Source organism: Phoca vitulina, unplaced genomic scaffold (genome assembly GCF_004348235.1).
Source record: "Phoca vitulina isolate PV1807 unplaced genomic scaffold, GSC_HSeal_1.0 scaffold26, whole genome shotgun sequence".
Taxonomy (NCBI): Eukaryota; Metazoa; Chordata; class Mammalia; order Carnivora; family Phocidae; genus Phoca; species Phoca vitulina.
In genome coordinates this window covers 20948171-20967122 of record NW_022589729.1, presented here as the reverse complement: position 1 = coordinate 20967122, position 18952 = coordinate 20948171, and the positions used below count along the sequence as shown (strand labels likewise).

The 18952-nt window shown below is 55.1% G+C and overlaps 1 protein-coding gene across 6 annotated transcripts in view; it reads left to right on the top strand.

Annotated features, from left to right (window-relative positions):
• The first annotated feature begins 1104 nt into the window (after positions 1-1104).
• Positions 1105-18952, top strand: part of PPFIA4 (PTPRF interacting protein alpha 4) — a 69669-nt gene continuing 51821 nt past the window's right edge. For 3 of the 6 annotated variants that reach the window (XM_032422205.1, XM_032422208.1, XM_032422206.1), the window contains exons 1-8: positions 1105-1233; positions 12890-13522; positions 16339-16371; positions 16763-16864; positions 17236-17400; positions 17702-17776; positions 18001-18090; positions 18668-18859. In XM_032422205.1, coding sequence (XP_032278096.1) covers positions 13289-13522; positions 16339-16371; positions 16763-16864; positions 17236-17400; positions 17702-17776; positions 18001-18090; positions 18668-18859 — 891 coding nt within the window. In that variant the 5' untranslated portion in view covers positions 1105-1233; positions 12890-13288. The remainder of the gene's footprint in view (positions 1234-12889; positions 13523-16338; positions 16372-16762; positions 16865-17235; positions 17401-17701; positions 17777-18000; positions 18091-18667; positions 18860-18952) is intronic. The other 3 variants (XM_032422210.1, XM_032422209.1, XM_032422207.1) reach the window with 1 other exon arrangement.

The window sequence follows — 18952 nt, the reverse complement described above, 5'->3', positions numbered from 1 at the left end:
CTTGAAGAACCCCAAACCACCTGGAGAAGAGTTGGAACTTTCTGGACTACTTTTGTAAAAACTGCTTTGTAATTTTCACTTTTAAAAATACATCTCTTGATTTTGCTCTCAGGGTCAGACAAACAAAATAACACAAATTTAGCTTCATTTCTCACCCTCATAATAAATCAGAATTACTCAGATTTTTCTGCCTTTTGCTGAAGATACAAGGAAACGAAGCCAATTGGTGAATATACTGGGAAGAAGAAGAAAAAATAAATGAAAGGTTGTATGTGCCACTGATTTCAACTACATACAGCGTTTGTTGCAGAAGATACAGAACATGTTGTCTGTATATTTATAAATATGTACACATTGCGTGTATATAAAAATTCTTTGCACTTGTAACAGCGCTTACTGGGTATTGTAAGGGATTGAGTAGGCACTGTGATGACACTTCACAAACCAGATGGGAAAGATGCAATTCATAGCCACACGGGACAGGGTAAGGAGCAATTCAGGAAAATGGAGAGGTTTAACTAAAATTTGTCAGTCGGGAATTTGGCATTGAGACTGTCTTCATACTATGTATATGTAACAAACATTTCATATTCTAGTAACAGCGTTAGCACAGCGAGGTCCTGAATTCAGGCGAGCAATTCACTCAAGCGCACACTACGGAAATGTATCTGGATTTCAAGGTTCTCCACTTAAGAAATAGATGCGGCCAAAAGAAAAGTAATAAATGGGCCCAAGAGGGCAGGTGTGAAAGGTGACAGACCATTGGCAACGATTACAAGGCCAGGACTGAGGCCAATTTAGGGACAGGTGGTTAGATGAGGAAAAAGGGTGGAGGTCGAATGGACGGGATGTGTGCTGCGCCTCACTGGGAAGGAGAGAGGGCGCCGCTGAGCCCCGACACTTTAGTCCTCTTGGGTAAAATGGTTCTCTGCCACCTCAGGGACTCTCCAGGCCAAGCCAAGATGGCGCGCAGTAGCAAAGTGCCTCTTGTCATGTGCCGGGGCGGGGGCGTGGCCTGGAGGGAGCCGGCCAGGCCCCGCCCTTGGGGGTGGGGCCAGAGGCCTTCCGGGGAGGCAGGGGCGGGGCTTTGAGGCGGGGCGCTTCGGCGCTGGCGGAGGCTGCAGCTACCTCAGCGCCCGCTCGGCTCCCTAGGACGTGTCGGGCTCCCCGGGTCGGGGGCGGCTCCCTTCCGCTTCGGAGCTGAGCTGCCTGGCTTTCGACGACTGCAGGCAGGTGAGCGTCCAGAATCTGGAGGTGGGAAAAGGATGCCTCTTTTCCCACCTCCAGCTCCCCTCCAGTTTGGGGAGGGGTCTCTGTCTAAGAGCGCGCCTTGGAAAACAGCCCCGTTTTACTCCGGATGTGTCGTCTCCGGCTGGCATAGATACTGCTCCCTCCGCCGCCCCTCGCCGGCCTTTGCAGTGCCCTGTGCCCTTGGGGGTGAGAATGGGGGGCAATGCCCGGCTTGCGGGAGGGCGTGGAGTTCGCCCTCAGCTCCATCAGCCTCGGAGGAGGGGGGCTGAGGTGGCAAGTCTCCCGGTGCGAGCTGGATGGACTGCGCCCCATTTCCCATCCTGGAGAGTCAGAGAAAAAAGCACCTCTTAGCTCCTGGGCCAGCTCCGCTCATTTGGGCACAAGCGGTGCTGAGATCTTCGCGCTTATCGGGGGTCTTAATCCTTCCCGCGTTGCTACTAACACCCCTTCTTAATATCGCTAGCTGTGTTCCTTGAACTGCCAGTCTCAGTCTGTGCCAGAAATGCCCCCGTCTCCGCAGTGCCAGGGCGATGGGATGGAAGGAGCGGCCAACCCGAGGTCTGGTGGGGGTGGGGGTGAGAGTGGGCGCAAGCGGAAAAGAGAGCTGGAATAGATTCCTGAACTGAGAGGGTGGGAGTGGGGAGTTGACTTTGGACCGCGCAGTAGGGGTGTTTTCCGGTATAGATCCTGCAGGGTTCGATGGTGGGCTGGAAGAGAGAGGTCGGGTTGGAGGACTTGGAAATGTGGTGTGGGTGGTTTTCTTTGAGAAGGAGGAGGGATCCAGGACAAGGTGCCACTAGGTGCTGATGTCACCTTTGAGGAGAGGGATGCTGGTAGTACCCAGTAGAGGGATATGGGAGTTGGGGCTGCTATTCTGCTGTTCTGTGTGGTGAGCAAGTGGTTAAGGAGGAGGCTCTGCTTAGCATGGAGATCCCCTCCTGGTGGGAGCTTAAGGGGCCCCTCCAGTAGCTAGGTTTCAGGGACTTCCCTCCGTCTTTCCAGAGGTGTTGGAACTGATACCTAGTACTTTGTTCAATACCCAGCAAACATTTATTGGGCACTTACTATATGCCAAGCCCTATGCTGTGTGCTGGGTCTTCTGAAGGCAATTTAGGGCCATGGAGCAGCTGAAAAGTACACACAGTAGGCACTCTCTTAACGGCCCCTGCCCCCCCATTTTGTTACATTGCTATTAAATGATAAAAAAGCAGAGCCCTGTCCACGTGCTTTCAAACAGCTGTCTAAACTGGATCCCAACCCATCCACCCCCTACCACTGTTAACTGGCCAGGTAGCCCCAAGAGAAGCTGCCTTAGCAAAAGGAACAGTTTGAAGGATTTCCCTGGGCTATTTTCTAGGACTTTGTCCTGATGCCTGAGAAGGCTGCCTGAGATAAATAGCATCTCAAAATAATGAGATGATGAATAGCACGATGATTATGGGGGGCCAAGAATGCCCCAGACACCCGGCACAGTGGGAGATACCATCTCTGGAAGATAGGAGAGTGTGGGGGAAGGGGGTGTGAAGTGAAACCTTGTCCAGGGATATCTGGGTGTGTGCTGATGAGCATGTCATGATGTCAGAACTGTGGAGTATATGAGGTCTAGCCTTTGGGTGGTAAGGAGGGATTGGAGGGGCAGGGCAGGGCAGGCGACCAGGCTCCTGGGTCTCTTTTCTGAGTTGATTGCTAGAATCTTAGAGTTGGCAAGAGTCATCAGGGACTTCAGTGGGTCCTTTCAGAGCTTCTGAGGATAGCAGGGTGAGAGCTGGGGAGAGGAGGAGGAGTCAGGGTTGAAGGGCCAGGGAGCTGGGGGAGGGTCAGGAGTCTTTAGGATAGAGGCACTAGAGGAGGCCTTTTTATGTCAGGGACACTCTCCCCTGGGGCTCTGGGCCCTTGGATGGGTTGCTGTAGAAGCAAGGTGTGGCTTCCGATTGGCACGGAGTTGCATGTGGCATGTGTGTCCTGGAGAGGAGCTGGTAAGGAGCAGGGAAGACCACAGGAGTGGAAGCTGCCTCAGAGTCTAGGTCCCAGGTATGGGATCAGGAGAAATGGAGGGGAGGTCAGGGGGAGGGGTGGTGTGTATTGCAGCCACATGAAGTCACCATCTGTCCCCCCTCTGGCCTGCTAGCTCACTGACCTATAATTAGCTCTGGAGGGCATACGGTGCTGGCTCACAAGAGCGTGGCACTTTGGGTGGCCAGTGGAGTAAAAAGTACTGGGATGGGCCATGGTGAGAGGGGCAGCTTCTAGGGGACCCTCAGTCTTTGTTGTGCTGGGAGGGTCCCGTGGGAACTGAGAATGCCATGGGGGCAGGACTGGTGTGGGGGGGGGGGGGGGGGGGGGGAATAGTGGGAGAAGGAGCTCTGAGCTAGCATGGTGTGAAACTCCAGGGCTGGGCGGAGCTTGAGGACTGCCCTCTCCTCCTTGGCAATGGCCCTCCAATCACACAGGAAACATGACTGCTGCCCAGCTCTTTGCTTGGCTCTCAGAGAGCCTTGGTTGGGTGCAGCAGACCGCCCCCCACCCCACCACCATCAAGTGTCTTCTATTCCCTTGAGTGAAGTCAGCTCTAACACAGAGCAGCTTCCTGCCTGTGGGGCTGAGAGGCCTTGGCTGGGGCTGCTTCATTCTGAGAGAGCTGGAGGAGAAACTGCCACCGGTTAATTCAATTGGTCAGACTCCAAGTAGTGCTCGGTGCTGACCCCCAGGCTGTGCCAGACACTGGATATTTGGTCACATGCTACTCCCTGTAGCTTTCGAACCATTGCATGGGTATAGTAGTCCCCCTTTTCACAGGGGATACATTCCAAGACCCTCAGTGGATGCCTGAAACCACGGATAGTGTGGAACCCTATACATACTCTATTTTTTTCCCCAGGCTACACACCTATGATAGTTTAATCTATAAGTTAGTCCCAGTAAGAGATTAGCAACAATAATGATAATTATTGGACTATAAATAGAGGAATCTCCTCTCTCTAATAAAATAGGACAATTATAACAATTTACTGGAATAAAAATTATGGGAATGTGGTTTCTCTAAATATCTTACTGTACTCACCTTTCTTCTTGTGATGATGCAAGATGATAAAATGGCTATGTGATGAGATGAAGTGAGGGGAATGACGTAGGCACCATGATGTAGTGTTAGGCTACTGTTGACCTTCTGATGTGTCAGAATCATATGCTTCCATCAGTGGTTGACCGCTGGGAACTGAGATCACAGAAAATGAGGCTATGGTTGGGGGGGGGACCACTCTATCTGTGTTCTTTCAAGTAGACTGTAAACTTTTTGAGGGTTGATGGCATATCTTACCTACCTTTTGTATCCATAACAACTCTTAACTCAGCATTGGATTCATGGAAATCTACTCAGTAGGTTAATTGTTGGATTGGATCAAAGAGGTCTGTCTTCTGATTCCCTGAATTCAATGAAGCAGGGCCTCCTTGCCACTAGAAATATTTAACCTGGAGCAGAAAAGTGTCTGGGGACCCAGTATGGTGGTGTTACATCTCAGTGGGAGAATTAGATTCTATAGGAAGTAGGTAAAGTGAAAATCCCTAAATCTCCCATAAAGCATGGTATATGGTTTTAGGTTTCTAATGCTGAACAATAATGTTAATGTACAGATATGGTATACATTATACACATTATATATTAATTATATAATGTGTACAGTGATTTTAAAAAGTACTTACATACAATATAATTTTGTAGTTAAGTGTCAGATGAAATAGCTGGTTTGCATTAGAGGCTTTTATTGCTTATTTTGCTCACCCAAGATAGTTGAATTCTCGTAGATAAAATATGCTGCCCGTGTGACTTCATGGCCACTGTCTTCAGATAGATAACTGTCACTTCAAAGGGGAGCTAGGTTCCCATTCAGTTGAAGAAGAAGTTTCCTTAGGACAATGAGGGCTTCCTCATTTAGTAGTGAGTTCCTGTTCCTGAAGGATAATCAAATAAAGACTGAGCTGTTGGGGAGGTGTGGAAGGTTGGCCTACCTGACCTCGGAGAAGGTCCTTCCAAGTAGGAATGTGCAGTTCTAGGTAAGGGATGAGGTGGGGTAGGCAGTGGATGGTAGGGGTCTTTGGCAGCCGCTCCAGAAGAGGACTCTCCTTTGTGTGGCTTGGAGGATGCTAAAACTGGAGGGCTCCGGGAGGGGTCCGGACCAGGACCTTGGCCTGGGCTGTTTTATGAGGAGTGACATGCTGGGAGATCCACGGGGTGACTGCCGCCATCTCTAATGCACAGGGAGCCCTGGGCTCGGGAGACCCTGCCGTGCAGCTCTGAGGGGTGGCGGTAAGGAGAAGGGTGAGCTGGGTGCAGTTTCTTGACCTCAGCTCACACCAGGCCAACTGCGGAGTACCCAAAATGTTGGGCTCTTGTTTGGGGCAGAGTACCCGGAACAAATGAGGTTTTCATTCTTTCTTTATCATCTCCATCCCTCCTTCTTCTCCCTCTCACACATTCTCACACAGGTTCAAGCCCACGCATGCACGTACACTCTTCATGACCAGCTGTATCTGCTTTCATGATCACACACGCGTGTAAGCTCTCATGGTGCCCACGTGCTCTTATGAGTACACATGACTTCATGACTCCCAGGTGCACATGCTTACATAACCACACATGTTCACTCTCATGACTGTACACACACAACCCATTGGCATGACTGTAGACATACGTCATGAGTCCTTGACATATGACCACACACAATCTGTCTCGCCATTATGCGTACCTACCCACCATTATGCACACCCACTCACTGCCCACGCACAGGCTCTCAGGACCCCGTTCTCATGACCGTACTCTTACCCACACGCGCTCTCATGGCCATCCGTACACACCACACATTCTCATGACTCTACTCTTACATGCTGTTGCATGGATGCACATGTCCCCCCACACATTCTCTCTCTCTCATAACCACCCCCCACACCCTCTGTGACCATGTACACACACACTTTATGACGCAGTTCTGAGTACTCTGGGCCTTTCATGCCCTGGCACCTGACAGGACTTCCCTCTTGTGTTCCTGACGCCCCTCTGGGCGGCTCTGGTTTCCACTATGGGGCAGCTCCCTAATCTATGGGCTGATCTACTAATGCAGAGACTTCTGAGCTTTTTTTTTTCAATGCCAGAAGAACCATATTTGACCCACAGTTTTGGACCCCTAGTTTTGAAAGATTTTTATTCTCCAAATATGCCACACTGATTACTTTGTTTCTTCTTTTGCAAACAATTTGTAAGGACATATATGAGGGTTAACCAATGGCTCTGATGAGCAGAAGTTGGCTAGGGTTACTGAACTTAATGAGGTAAGTTCAGCCAAAGCCATGTGCTGTGTTCAGGGGTGCGGGCTTCATCTTGGTTGATGCAAGTATATGATCTCTGGGAGACCTTTAGAATATGGGAAGCAGTCGGTGGCCCCCAGTGTCACCTGTGCAGCCTTCTCAGGCTGACTGCCCTGTGGCACTGATGTGCAGACTCTCCGAGAGAACAGGTGTGTTTGTTTAACAGGGGCCTTCTGGAGACAGTACTTTAACTTACAATGCTTTTTAGAGTTGGAACCCTTTTATACAAATGAAACCTTAATCAGATGTTCAGAAACACTGACAGATTTGGAAATTAAGAAAAGGGAGTTCGGAGTCCTTTGCTTTTACCTCCCCTCTGTGCCACGGCATCGTCCCTGAGCAGCCCCCAAAGGTACTCTCTCAGTCTGCAAATCCTGTCTTCTTTTATTTCTTTAAAGATTTTATTTATTTCTTTGACACACAGAGAGAGAGAGAGAGAGAGCATGCAGGGGAGGGTCAGAGGGAGAAGCAGGCTCTCCGCAGAGCAGGGAGCCCGATGTGGGACTCGATCCCAGGACCCTGGGATCGTGACCTGAGCCGAAGGCAGACATGCTTAACCGACTGAGCCACCCAGGTGCCCCCTCCCATCTTCATTTAAAGAGGTAGTTGTGATGGCTCTACTTTTGGGTATTTTAGAAGAGGAAGTATGAGAAGAAGAGACTCCCAGTCCTCCTTTCCCCACTAGCCTTTGACGTTAGTCCTCCTGGGGTGGTGATAGTGAGGGTGACCATACAGCCAGGTGTGTCTCAGTTTACACCTGAGTCCTGGTGTGATTGTTCACAGTGCCTCCATTCATTCTCAAGAAGGGCCTTGTTTGGACAGTAAGTCGTATGCTCACCCAAGTGGGAGGCCATGTCTCGGGAAGAAGTGGCCCAAACCTAACTTCTGGGGAGCAGCTGGGGAGATGGGCTTCACAGAAACAGGCCCAGGGGAGCCTGTTAGAGACCTCGCTCCCTGTGCCTACTTGAATGTGCGCGGCATGAGGACATGGAGGGCCTGGGTGGCCGTCGGTGCCCACGGGTCCTTTGGTAGCATTTTATACTCCTCAGATCAGTTTCTGTCTTATCTCCTTGGACCCTCATGATGACCTAGAAGATCACTAGAGCGTGTTATGTGTTATGACCTTCATCTTCCAGATTTGGGAACCCGAAGCCCAGAGAGATAAAGTCTCACTGCTGGTCTTTTCGGGGGCCTGGAGAACTGGGTGCTTTTGAAGGGATTTGTGCAGCCATCAGAAACTGTCAGGAGAGCTTTTCCAAGAGGTTTCCTCTGGCGGTGGCTTCCCCTAGCTATATGGATTTTTAGTTTTCTTACTGTGTTCAGAGTGGGCCCGGCCTTGAGGTGCCTTAGGAGCCTAAGGTGCTAAGAGTTACCCCTGAACGCTGGGCCGGGACCCCAGCCCTCTGTGTACGTTAACTCCAGCGATCCTCATCAGCTGTCTGAGGTGGGCATTGCTATCATCCCCTCTGGGCTCATTTCACAGATGAGGAACTGAGGCTCAGAGAGAGTAAGTATCTTTCCCGAGTCACATGAGTGGTCAGTGGAGGAGTCAGCATTCAGACCCATCAGTCTGCTCCAGAGTCTGCCTTGCAAAGCAGGAGTGGCCCCTGTCTTGCTCTCAAGAAGCTTTAATTTTCAGAGGGCAAGATAAATGAACCTATTCCCAGGCCTTGAGCCAGTTTTTACCATTTTGGAGTTCCTCTTCTTTGAACTTGGGCAGGCATGGCCTGCCCAGAGACGACCCTGTCACATGTGTCTGTTCAGTTCCATGTGTGTTGTGACCGTGCGTTGGAGCGTCCAAAGATAAGTAGGACATGGTTCTCACCTCTGAGTATTCAGTTGAGATGATGTGTCACAGAGAGAGGTAGGAATAAAGGGCCGTGCTGGGTCCATGGAAGGGTCGATCTTACCTAGGGAGGAATCAGAAAAGGCTCCATGGATGAAGTAGTGTTTGAGGTGGGCTTAGAAGGGTGATGGGAAGTTCCTTAGGCTGACATGGAAGGGGAGACTAAGGCAGGCTGGGTGAGATGCTAGAAGGTCGTGAGCCATAGTCAGTCCAGGGAGCATGACAGTGAGCAGGGTAGGGAGTAACAGAGGAGGAGGCTCACTGGGCTCTCAGAGGAGAGGAAGAGTGAGGGCAAGGCTTTTTGGGGTGGTGGGCTGAACAGGGAGAGGGACGGGGGAGGAGAAGCTTCTGGGTTAGAGGGAAGGAGAGTGGCTGCTGAACGTCATTGCCCTGGGACTGTAGTATCTGAAAACCACGCAGGGTGAGGGGAGCCCAGGGCTGTTTCTGCAGTTCCTGCAGGAATGTGGTGTGGTGTGCGGGGCCCAGGGGACTGCTCACAACTCAGTTTGGAGCCCCTACGGGGGATGGGGTTGAGGGAGAGATTCGGGGGGATGGCGGCTGAGGCCTTGGGCGTGGGTCGCTTCTGGTGGGAAAGTGGCCGCTCGGGAGCATGGTGGCAGCTGTGCAGAGATCTTCCTTCCCCGGGGGGACGGGTGGAGGAGGGCCGAGATGAGCGGTCCCTAGGCTGCCATGGCCTTGGACGAGGGCGAGAAATCGTGAAGGAGTCATGGCCGCTCTTCCCCTTTCTCAACCTCCATCCCCTCCTTGGAGTCAGACAGACTGGGATGGAATCCTAGTTCTTCCTCTTCACAGCTCTGTAGACTTGGGCACATGACTCTGAGACCCAGTCCTCACATCTGCGGAGTGGGAAGAATTGAATCTTCCTTGCGAGGAATTGTGAGGATTAAAGTAAGTGAATATATGACAACAGATAGCACAGCGCCTGGCATGCGGTAAATAGCCAATAAGTCAGAGCTGCTCTCATAATCGGTATTATTTTCCTGGAGGAAAATACCTCCCTTCCTCCGGTCAAGTGGGGGCACAGCCCTCCTCTCTTACCTCATCGCTCCGGGGGGCTTCCACCCTGACACCCCCTCTTTGCCTAGCTCATGGCCCCCTCACATGAGCACAGCGCCAGCCAGCTTTGCCCTGGCCCTTTGGCCTCCACGAGCTCCCTCCCCAAAGTGGGGCCGGCCTGCCATCTGGTAGGGCAGTGGGGAGCCAGCCCGTGTGTGTGTGTGTGTGTGTGTGTGTGTGTGTGTGTGTGCGCGTGCACGCGCGCATGTATGCGTGCACGTGTGTGGCTGGCCAGAGCATCAGACCCAAGTGCACAACCCTCCTGTTTGCGGGGAAGAGATGGGGGTGACTTTTGAGAAACCAGAGAGGCCTCCGATTTGCCAGACACCTGGTGTGGGTCTGACACCCGCCCCCAACATGCGCACGCACATGCACACTCACCCCCATGCCTGCTCTCTCTGGAGCCCCCTCCCTCTGTTTCACAGCCTCCCCACACTCCTCACTGGCAAAGCCCCTCAAATGCTCACTTTGGGGGCTGGTAGCTGTCGCCTCAGAATCAGGACCTGGGAATGTTACTTAGAAATGGTGCAGGAGTCGAGGAGACTTCTGTTAGGCTGAGATGATAATTGTGCTATTTAAAGCTGGCCCCGGAGCCAGAAGGAGCCAGGTGTCCCTGCGTGGCTGCCCTAGAGCTCCCTTCTGCTCTCCATGCTGCACCAGTGGGGCCAGGGTGGGGGGGCCCCGGCCAGCCATCTCGGGGCATCTGCCTGGCAGCACCCTCGGGCTCGTCCTCAGTCTGCTCTCCACGATGCCATTTCACTAGGGGAAGCAGAGTGGCTCCCTGGCACCTGGCTGGGAGGGAGGCTGGGAAAGGGATGGTGGCAGCCAACTTCTCTGTTGCCAGAATGATCAGGAGGATTTGGGGAGGCCAAGTTGGACCCAATAGCTAGCACATTACCGCGGGCGGCCTGAGGTCTGTTCTCCCTTCCTGAGAATTTCCCAACCCCTTCCCTGTAAGGAGCTAGCACCACCCCTCCCATAGGCCTGCCTTTGCCCACCACTCATGGTCGTTCATGCGCTCCTGCGATCCTGCACTGCTTTCTGCTTTGCCAGCCTCTGGTTATCTGTGATCTCCTCCCTTGAGGGTGGGCAGAACAAGGGTCATGGGTTCTGTCTGACAGCAGAGCTCCCAGTAGGTGGTGACAGGCCCAAGGTCATCCAGCTGATCGGTGGCAGAACTGCAGCCTAGGTGTTCAGAGTCCCAGCTCTACACTACACTGCGGGATGCCTGTGGATCTGTTGGGCTGAGGCTGCTCCCAGGCCCCTGAGTTCCTGAGCACGCTATCCTCTTCTCCAAAGGACAGATTCTGCCACAAGGGGCCCCTTCCCCAGCCTGGCCTTCACTCCTGCTCTCTCATTTTTTCCTGGGGTGGGGTGGGGGAGTGGGAGGAATGAGGGCCTGGCTGCTGATGAGCTTGGAGAGGTCTGGGGGGGCCATCGTGGCGTTCAGCCTCACAGATCGGAGCATTCAGGGTGAAGGGTCCTGGACACAGTGGGTGGGAGAACCGGAGGAATTGCTGATATCAGCACCAGTGAGTTACCAGTCCTGGCAAGACTGGGCTGGCAGCCCGTCCTGTCCACTCCCTGCTGCTCTGTGGGGCGGGGATGTTGAGGTAGGGAGGGTGCAGATCAGGGTGCTACTTTTCACCTCTGTCATTTGCTGGGACCCTGCCCTCCACAGTGGCTGTCCAGCTTGGGGAAAGGATCCTCTGGGTTAGTGTCTGTGTCTAGTCTGTCTGGGAGCATGTTTGTGGCCGCACGCATATGTCCCAGGTCCCCAGCGTTCTGCGTCTGCCTGTATGCGTGTGTGGGCGTACCCCCGTGCCGGCCTGAACTCCTGGGCCCTCTGGGAAGGGCTGTGGGGGTGAGCTCAGGAGTTCTCAAGCTGGTGCTCTAGCTTGTGTCGGATCCAGGCCCACATTCCTCCCCAGCCTCCCTCCTGCTGCTCCCATTTTGCCTGGATCCTGAGTACTTGGCAGGGGGGGGGGGCAGCGACTGGGGGGATGACAGGTTCAGGTGGAGGAGGCTTGACCCTTCTCTGGTTCCCCTGCTGGGCTCAGCCCTGCCACAGGCTGGGGGCTGCCCAGGGTCTGACTCCTCACGTTGGGTCCCGATACCTCCTGTCCCCTCCCTGACCGTCCCAGCCTGCCTGTTGCCCGATCGGCCACCTGCGGGGTGTCCCTGTGTCTCCCAAATGGGGAGAGGAGGGAAGGGAGGAAAGCACCATTTATGGAGCATCTCCTGTGTGCCCAGGGCTGTGCTGGCGGCCTTTCGTCCTGTTTCTCATGCAGCAGGAGCTCTGAAGACAGCTTCCTCTGAAAACTGATCAAATGCTGGCCTTCCAGCAGTGGCCAGGGGGGTTGGAGGCCGATGGCGGGCAGAGAAACCCCCAGCTGCAGCCGCCTTCCCCAGCACACCTTCGTTTGCTCTGATCACTGGGCTTCCCTGTGCCAGGCTCAAGGAGTCACATGAGCCAGACTGTGCACACGCTAACCGCCCTAGCTGGTGACAGCTGGCAGTGCCAGCAATGGACAATTACACAGAAGATGCCCAGCCACGAGCTGGGGCCCGTGCACATCAGGAGAGTGACACCCCGTACCCCCGCGTGACCCCAGGTTCCTTCGCATCATTCAGTTCCTGCTCCAACACAGAGGTGGTGGGCCATGAATTCAGCATGGAAGCCTGCTCTTTACCCGGTTTCAGGAGCGGGGATAGTTTGAGCCAGAGCCTCTTTTCCAAATGATGGGCATGGAGCAGGTCAGGGCTGTCTGCCACCCCAGGGTCCAGCCCATGCCTTTCCAAGGAACCAGACTGTGTCAGTGGTCAGGGTAGGAGCCACCCTGCTCCTGTTTCCTATGACCCTACTAGCCCACCTGGTGTGGACTCCCATCCACGAAGAGCCCTTTAACCCTTTCTGTGCTTACCTGGGCCTAAGCACTGGGGAGAAGGCCATGGTGGGGGCAGAGACCCTATTCCCCCGCCCCCCACTTTCCCACCCCTTGGTCTCAGGAGGACTCTGGGCAGCCTGCTGGCTGCTCCCTTGCCACTGACTGAATCATTTCTATATTTGGCCAGTGAGGCACGTGGGTGGGGAACCACTCCACTGCGGCTGCACTTCTGACAGCTGGGGGTGGGGAGAGCGGGAGGCAGAGGCTACGGCAGGCAGCGGGCTCGTGCATTCCTTGGGAGAAGTAAGGAAGGCGCCGTCTGAGTGAGTAAGCCTGGAGCAGGGCCATGTGCCAACCCCTCCCTCTCCTCCCCCACCCGCTGGTCCGGGTCCTGTCTCCTGCCCCCACCCCCGCCCCTGGATGCCCTTCTCTACTCAGCTGGTCCTCACGGCAGGCTCTTCTTCCACAGACCGCTGCCCTCCAGCAACGATGGGTGTCGCTAGACCCAGCTGGGACTCGGCCAGGCTCCAGCACTCAGCCTGAGCGAAGGGCCCTCTTCCAGCCTTGCTCCGTCTGCCTGTCATGGCCACACTCGGCTGCTGCCCGCTTGTCTGGGGACATAGGGCACCCAGCCCCAGCCCTGAGAGGTTAAGCCAGGCCCTCTGGCTCCATTCCACAGGGGCGCCCCGGGCACCAGGCCCCTTTCAGAGCAAGGGCAACTGATGCCATGGGAGAAGCCCCTGCCCACCTGTCCACTCGCCTGGCGCTGCCTGCTCTGAGACCCATGCACTGGGTCCCCCTGGACGTGCCAATCCTGTGAACTCCTCCCCTGTCCCCCGACGCTGAGAAGGCCCTGCCCACCCCCACCATGTGTGAGGTGATGCCCACAATCAATGAGGGGGACCCCCTGGGGCCCCCCCATGGCGCCGACGCTGACGCCAACTTTGAGCAGCTGATGGTGAACATGCTGGATGAGCGGGAGAAGTTGCTGGAGTCCCTTCGGGAGAGTCAGGAGACCTTGGTGGCCACGCAGAGCCGGCTCCAGGACGCCCTGCATGAACGGGACCAGCTCCAGCGCCACCTTAACTCCGCCCTCCCCCAGGTAAGGCCACATTGTCTGCACCTCCCTCAGCCCCTGCACTCTCCCCTAGCCCGGCCCAGCCCAGCGTACTCTGGGCCCTCAGCTTATCTGCATCTATTTGCATATCAACAAATGGAATTCACAGAGCATTTAACTTTCCTTCATCTCCCTACATGGGTCCTTTCCCTGTCAGTCCCAAGCTCCTCAGCCTGGAATTGGCTTCACCTGGAGAAAGGGATGGACTTTGGTGCTGGAAGAAAACCCAGCCGTAGCGGCCCACTGCAGTGAGCCCATGCGGCCAGCAGGTGGCACCCTAGACTGGAAAGGCACCTCTGCCTTGCCTGCACCTCATCAGTGCCCTATTCTTGGAGGTGGTGGGTGGGGAAGCAGAGGGTGGAAATGGAGAAGCCTTAGGAGATCATCTAGTCCACCAATTATTGCACAGATGGGAAAAACAAGAGGCGTTGCATAGAAAATTCTAGGCAGAGCTGAATCTAGAAGCCAGGTATCTTGACACCTGTCTTGCCCTCCTTAACACTACTGCTAGCAATGATAGTCACTGTTTCTGTGTGTTGTCTGTGTACTAAGCACTTTGTGCGCAGTTTACCTTGCTAAATGCTCACAGCAATGACGTTGGTACTATTACCACCATCATCTCCATTTTACAAATGATGGAAGGTGATGCTTGAGGAGATTAGCCAGTTGCCCATCTTGTGTGTGTGTGTATGGGAGTGGGGGTTGCTGCTGGGACCGGGGAGGCAGCCATGAGGAGCCACACACATGCCTTTTCCCCACATGTGGGGAGAAGAATCAGGGTGAACCCAGGTGGGCTGCAGAAAGCTCCTGCCCAAGGCTCAGAAGTTATGGGGGCAGAGTCTCGTAATGCTTCATCGACAGGGATATGGAGCCCTGCTGGAGAATGGGGTTCACGATGCCCCGAACAAGCCATAGATTGAAGGAGCCAAGCCCTGCCCTTGGGGCTCACAGACTAGAAAGGAGATAGATAAAAAGCCGAGTGATCGGAAGACCAGGCAGGGGAAGAGAAGAGTGGCCTCAAAGGTTGTTAAAACAGCATCGATGGTAAAAGTCATTTGTGCTAAGTGCTTTCCATACATTGGCTCATTTAGTCATCGTAGCAACACGGGAGGGAGGCCTCTACTTCTATCTTACAGATAGAGGCGGAGCTTCAAAGAGGCTAGGTAACTCGACCAAGGTCACACAGCTAACCGGACAGGGTTGGGATTTGATTCCAGCCCCACACTGGGAGCTGCAGGAAGGCAGGGATTATGTCTTTCTTGTCACTGTGTCCCCAGGGGGGAGCACAGGACCTGGTACATGGTCGGTGCTCATAGTACTTGTGGTTGAATGATGGGCTCCTAAGCTGGTGCTCTTGAGCTCTGTTCCAGACAGTACTTAGAGGAGGGAGACAGCCTTCCACGGGGGAGTCTGGAAAGGTCCCAAGGAGGTGTATCCTTTGAGACAGGCTTTGAAAGATAGATGTGATTTCATCAGGTGGTGACAGAGGGTTGGGCTTTCCAGGGGGAGGTAGCCCACTGAGCAATGGTATGGAATCAGGATGGCTTGCTGGTGATTGGACATAGCAGGTGACCCAGGTTGACCAGGTCTTAGGATGTATGAAAAGGAACCACGAGAGAGAAACTTGAAAACCAGGATAGGAAGCTTCTATTCAACATTGTGGACAACGCCGTGCTTTGGGAGATTGTCCTGGCAGCAGTGTGTCAGATGGGCTAGAGTTGGGGAGGAGGCAGATGTCCTGGGGTGGAGAGCCCGGGGGGGGGGGAACAGAGCACAGGTCCTTTGGTGGGGGTGTCATGGTGTGGGGCTAGGGGCGTGCCGAGTCCTGTCTCTGGGTATAAGTGTGTGTGTGTGTGTGTGTGCGTGTGAGTGTGTGTGTGAGAGAGAATGTGTGTGAGTGTGAGCGAGTGTACGTGGTGCGTGTGTGAGTGGGTATGTGTGAGAATGAGTGTGTGTGCGTGTGAGAGTAAATGTGTGTGTTTGTGGTGCGTGCGTGCATGTGTGTGTGTGAACCTGAGGAGTGGAGCAGCACTGGGGCTAGGTCTGGCTTTCTGGGGGTGAGATGTTTGGCCTCCTTTGGCCATGGCCTTGACAGAAAGGCAATAATCAAAGAACAGGGTTAGAGGTCTGAGGCTTCTCAGGCTCTGGCATTCCTGGGTCCCTTGGCCCCTTCCCACAGCCCTTCTTGTCCTCTGTTGCCCGATCTGGAGTGATAAGAGGGGGTTGCTTCGGAATTCTTCCTTCAGTCATGAGTCCTTGGTGGATGAAGGAGGCTTCAGTTCGGAGAGGACTGCAGCCACCGTTCAGTCACTCCCAGACCCTGGGCATCCACAGAGTTTGGGCCACGTCTCTGAGAACTTTTCTGGAATGAGGTGATGTCTGCTTGAATAAATAGGATACGATGGACCTGGAACTGTGGGGCCAGCCTCTCACCCTTGTACGCTGGTCCTGACTGAGATGGGTGGGCTGGAAACGTGTCTCTGCGTGTCTGGGCCTGACAGTGTGGGAGCAGGGCTCCTCGAAGGGACACTTTGAGCACGGGTACTCGGTAAGGCCAGAGCGAGTGCCCTGGCATCAGGCACCAGGATGCAGCCCTGGACTAAGGAAGCGGGGATCCCTGGGATGTGGGCTAGAGCCACATGGCTGGCCGGGCAGGTCTGCAGGCTCCCTTGCTTTCACATACGTGGGTCCTTATTTCACCGGCCACCTGTAGCTTGCAAAGCCCTGGGGAGGGTGTGGGAGGGAGCTCCCTGGGGCACTCGCTTCAAAGCCGCCTCTCTTCCTTGTCTAATATCCACCAGTCTCTGTCGGGACCTCACCATGCCAAACCAGAGGTGAGACTCCCCTCCGTCTGTTTCTAAAGAATAATGTCATTAAACAGAAATACAAACTAGGGGAAAAGATCTAATTGGGTTATATTGTTGGCTTGAGGGGGAAGGGGCTGCAGAGCAGATTAGGTGACTCTCTCACTCTTGTTTCCACCTCTGTCCCCGTGTACCCTAACACATACTTGGAGTGCACGGAGGCCCCAGAGACGGGGACCCCTCTGGGGGCACGCATGTTAGCTGCGGCTTGTAGCCCTGCAATATGGATGGGTGGGGGCTGTTCTGGGAGCAGGTGCCAGAAGTAAGGGATGCATGAGAAGATCCCACCACTGATGTGGGCATGCAGGACACTGGTCAGGGGGCAAATCCCCGAGCACTCAGGGGCCTTGGGGGTTTTCAGGAATTTGCCACCTTAACCCGGGAGCTGAGCATGTGTCGGGAACAACTTCTAGAAAGGGAGGAAGAGATATCAGAGCTGAAAGCAGAGCGGAATAACACAAGGGTAAGTGGGGTGACCTGGTGTGTGTGTGTTGGGGGGCGAAGCCCCTGACCAAGGGCGTGGCCAGGGCCCATCCCAGGCCCCATGCTGACCTCTTCCTGTCTTATGTTCTGGGGTCGGTGCTAGGTTTTTCCACCCGTAGATGGGGGTGGCCCTGGGAAGGTCGGGGTCCTAGGACAGAGGCCAGGGTCGCTGGCTTGGGGAAGGTATTCAGTCGGAGCAGCGGCAGTTTACCAGCATGAAGCATTTCAACATTTTAACAACGGTGCGCACGGCCCCACTCATGGCTCCTCGGCGGGCACGTGGGCCCTGCTTCCAGCCCCTGGGGCACGTACTCACAGCCCTCCCTCTTGCCCTGCCCCCTGCCCTGCCAGTTGCTTCTGGAACATCTGGAGTGCCTGGTGTCCCGCCACGAGCGGTCGCTGCGGATGACTGTGGTGAAGCGCCAGGCCCAGTCGCCTTCCGGGGTCTCCAGTGAGGTGGAGGTGCTAAAGGCCCTCAAGTCGCTGTTCGAGCACCACAAGGCCCTGGATGAGAAGGTAGCCGGCGGGGCCCGCCGCTTGGCCCACCCCACCATCCAGCCTCGCCTCCGTGTGTCCCTCCTCGGCGATTTCTGCACCCCGTGTTGAGGGAAAACTGCCCTCTAGCTTCGCAACTGGCCCCTCCTCCCACCGGCCTAATTTCCAGGTCCTCCTGTTAGGTTCCCGCTCAGAGATGTGCCTCTTGGCAGGCCCCTCTCTTTGCCTTATGCCCCAGTGCTGGTAGATCAAGCCAGGCTCCTGCAGCTTGAGTCCCGTGGGGTCCCTGTGTCTTCATCCATCCCCCCCTTCCCTCTGGCAGGTGCGGGAGCGGCTCCGGGCGGCCCTGGAGCGAGTCACCACCTTGGAAGAGCAGCTCGCCGGGGCCCACCAGCAGGTAAGCTGCCTGCCCACCCTCCACCTGCAGACTGCAGCTCCCGGTAGCCAAGGAGGGTTCACTGCTTTGCCCCACTCTGTTGTGCATTGGATTTCTTCCCCGGTCATGGCTGGAGACCGCTAGCCAACTCGAGGCTGGGAGGAGGCAGGGGACTCAGAAGGGTCTGGAATAAACAGGAAGTTCTCTTCTCTTTGACTCACTGCCCTGGGTGGTGTGCCCCACAGGTGTCTGCCCTGCAGCAGGGGGCCGGGGTTCGGGAGGGAGTGGCAGAAGAGGAGGGGACTGTGGAGCTGGGACCGAAGCGCCTGTGGAAGGTGGGTCACGGGGACCTGCGTGGCAGGGGCAGGGTCGCCCCCAGACGGGACGCGAGGGCCCCACCCTGAATTCGTTCAGGCGAGCAAATGCTTGAATGAAATTTGGGGCTTTCTCCAATATTCCAATGTCTCTTTCCTTCTTTCCCCCACCCCATCTGCGAAGAAATCGGCAGATATTTTGTGTGTGTACCCTACATGCTGCTAGGCACGTAATATGTCGTCCACTTGAAGGGTTAGGCGCCATCTACCTTGTGTGTCAGCGTCAGGCCAGATCCCTTTTCTCTCCCCGAGCCTTTGTTCCCTTAGTCATGCCCCTTCCTGGGTTACAAGATTCTGAGACAGCAGGTAAACTAGAAACTACTGTTTTTCAAAAGAAACGCAGGGGAGCAAGGGTGTTTTGTTTGGTCCCCGTCTGGAGCGAGCTCCTGGGGCCCAGACGAAGGACAGTGGCGCTGGAGGTGTGTGCGGACTTTGGAGGCGGAGCTGTGATCTGCTCTGGGTGCCGTCCCTGGGGTGGGCCAGGGGCGCGGGCTGCCCTGGGCCCCGATGACTGACTGATGGCTCACTGTCCCTGGAGGATGACACGGGCCGGGTAGAGGAGCTGCAGGAGCTCCTGGAGAAGCAGAACTTTGAGTTGAGCCAGGCTCGGGAGCGACTGGTCACCCTGACGGCAACAGTGGCCGAGCTTGAGGAGGACCTGGGCACGGCCCGCCGGGACCTCATCAAGTCGGAGGAGCTGGGCAGCAAGCATCAGCGGGACCTCCGGGAGGTGAGCTAGGGCCCCGGCCCGCCCCCATCTGGTTGCATGCGGGCACTCAGCACTCCGGAGGGCAGCTGCTAGGATGCCCTAGGTCTGGAGGGA